This window comes from Dipodomys ordii, unplaced genomic scaffold (genome assembly GCF_000151885.1).
Source record: "Dipodomys ordii isolate 6190 unplaced genomic scaffold, Dord_2.0 Scaffold10, whole genome shotgun sequence".
NCBI classification, from domain to species: domain Eukaryota; kingdom Metazoa; phylum Chordata; class Mammalia; order Rodentia; family Heteromyidae; genus Dipodomys; species Dipodomys ordii.
The window spans coordinates 22,313,663-22,315,923 of record NW_012267226.1 but is presented as its reverse complement, the minus strand read 5'-3'; the positions used below and the strand labels follow the sequence as shown (position 1 = coordinate 22,315,923).

General features: G+C 65.9%; 1 protein-coding gene across 1 annotated transcript in view; it reads right to left on the bottom strand.

The window, feature by feature from the left end:
* Sorl1 (sortilin-related receptor, L(DLR class) A repeats containing) overlaps positions 1-2,261 on the bottom strand; it is a 104,656-nt gene that overhangs the window by 22,272 nt on the left and 80,123 nt on the right. Inside the window, exons 31-33 of the mRNA XM_013009510.1 lie at positions 1,870-2,052; positions 839-994; positions 162-383 (exon numbers count right to left, since the gene is read on the bottom strand). Coding sequence (XP_012864964.1) covers positions 162-383; positions 839-994; positions 1,870-2,052 — 561 coding nt within the window. The remainder of the gene's footprint in view (positions 1-161; positions 384-838; positions 995-1,869; positions 2,053-2,261) is intronic.

Here is a 2,261-nt window from a genome sequence, read left to right as displayed (position 1 = left end):
GCACCACCCGGAGGAGGAGGAGGGGAGCACCACCCGGAGGAGGAGGGGAGCACCACCCGGAGGAGGAGGAGGGGAGCACCACCCGGAGGAGGAGGAGGGGAGCACCACCGCGGAGGAGGAGGAAGGGAGCATCACCCGGAGGAGGAGGAGGGGAGCACCACCCGGAGGAGGAAGGGAGCACCACCCGGAGGAGGAGGAGAGGAGAACCACCGCGAGGGCCTGTGAGCACTCACGGCAGTTGGCCTCGTCCTGGCCGCGCTCGCAGTCCTGGCGGCCATCGCAACGCTTCCAGTTGGGGATACACTTCTTTGGCTGGTGGCATTCAAACTCGAATCGGTCACATCGCCCATGCTGGGTGAAGGTGGAGGCTGCGGTGACATTGGCTGGAAAACAGGTGAGTTCTCAAGTTCGGTGGCCACTCAGGCCCTGCGCTGGATTCTCTGGGTGAGGAGGGCGTGGTGCTCTGGGAGCACGGTGGAGGTCTGGAGACACAGTGAGCTCACTGCATGCCGCACCTCGCTTTGCTCCTCAGAGCAAAGCCCAGCACGGTCGCTGTGGGGTGGAGAGGCGCCGCCCTGCCTCAGCCAAGGGCGGGAGCTCACTGGACAGGGCGCTCACTGGACAGGGCCTCGGGTCCACCGGCCTCCAGCAGCAGTGCTGCGCAGACCCTGAGCTGCCCGCCCTGAGCCACTAGATGGCAGTGCTCACCCTCCTTTTAGCCGGGCAGGCCAGCCAGCCATCATGCAAAGCAAAGCAAAAACAAAACAAGAAACTGGCCCTCCCTCGAGGGAGTTTAACACAGGAGTGTCCCTGGGCCGGGCGGTGCAGGCAGACTCACCCACAGTGGGGCAGGCTTCCTCGTCCGAGCCGTCGGCACAGTCCCGGTACCCATCGCACACCCACGTGTCCATCACACAGGCCCCATGGCTGCAGCGGAAATAATTGGGCAGACAGGTGGAGGGCCCCGGCGTGGGGGAGGGCGGGACGTGCAGATCTGAGGGAGACACCAAGCCGGAAACATGTTGGGGGGGCGGGAGGAGAGGTGACTGAAGTTACCGCGTCCCCCATGGATCCTGCTGGGGACCTCCCCGAGCCTGCACTGGCCGTGGAAGCCGGGGACGGGGGACAGGGCCACCACGCTGCAGCCCTTGAAAGGGGCTTTGGCCATTTCCCGCGCGTTGGCACGCGTGCTGCGGGAAGCTCGCGATGGCCGAAGGGGGGACCTTGGAACCCCCGGTGTGGGCAAATGTCACCCTAGTGAGCTCCTCACCACAACCCCATGGCCTGGTTTGCAGGTGCGGAAGCCAAAAGGGACATGGAAGCCCGCACGCCCCATCGGTGCCCTGGGGCCATCCCAGCCCGCCGCAGCTGCGCCCTGGGTCCAAGCCCACCCGCGGGGCCGCACACCCCGCGGCAAACCCGCGGCGCTGCCCGGCACCCTGGCAAGAGCAAGACTAGAATTCCCCCACAAACCACCCTGGGAATAACACGGCCACCAGCACTGCAAACGAGAACGGGAGAGACAGAAGAACTCAGCGACTGCCCCAAAGGACAGGCCCAGGACAGCACGGAGTCCAGGCAGGCAGTGAACGGATCTGGGAGGCAGGCTGGGGGCCAGTCCAGTCCCCCCTCACCTCCACAGTCCCTCCTCACCTCCACAGTCCCCCCTCACCTCCACAGTCCCTCCCAACCAGTCCCCCCTCACCTCCACAGTCCCCCCCTCACCTCCACAGTCCCGCTCACCTCCACAGTCCCGCTCACCTCCACAGTCCCGCTCACCTCCACAGTCCCGCTCACCTCCACAGTCCCGCTCACCTCCACAGTCCCCCTCACCTCCACAGTCCCACTCACCTCCACAGTCCCCCTCACCTCCACAGTCCCGCTCGTCCGACCAGTCCCCACAGTCATCCTCGCGGTCGCACTTCCAGCGGTTGGGGATGCAGTGTCCGTTCTCGCAGCGGAACTGGAAGTAGCGGGAACAGCTGGGGGCCTCGGTGGGGTTTTCTGCAGAGATCAAGGACCCCGTGAGCAAGGCCATACCACGACCATCAGCTCCGGGCCCACATGCAGGCCACGTGCATGCCCTCCCCCTCCGGAGAGGGAAGTGCGAAGGAAAGAGGAAGGGAGCAGCCTCGCGACCCAAGCCCACAGATCCGCAGCCTCACCCCCCACTGTCCCCACAGATCCGCAGCCTCACCCCCCACTGTCCCCACAGATCCGCAGCCTCACCCCCCCACTGTCCCCACAGATCCACAGACCCA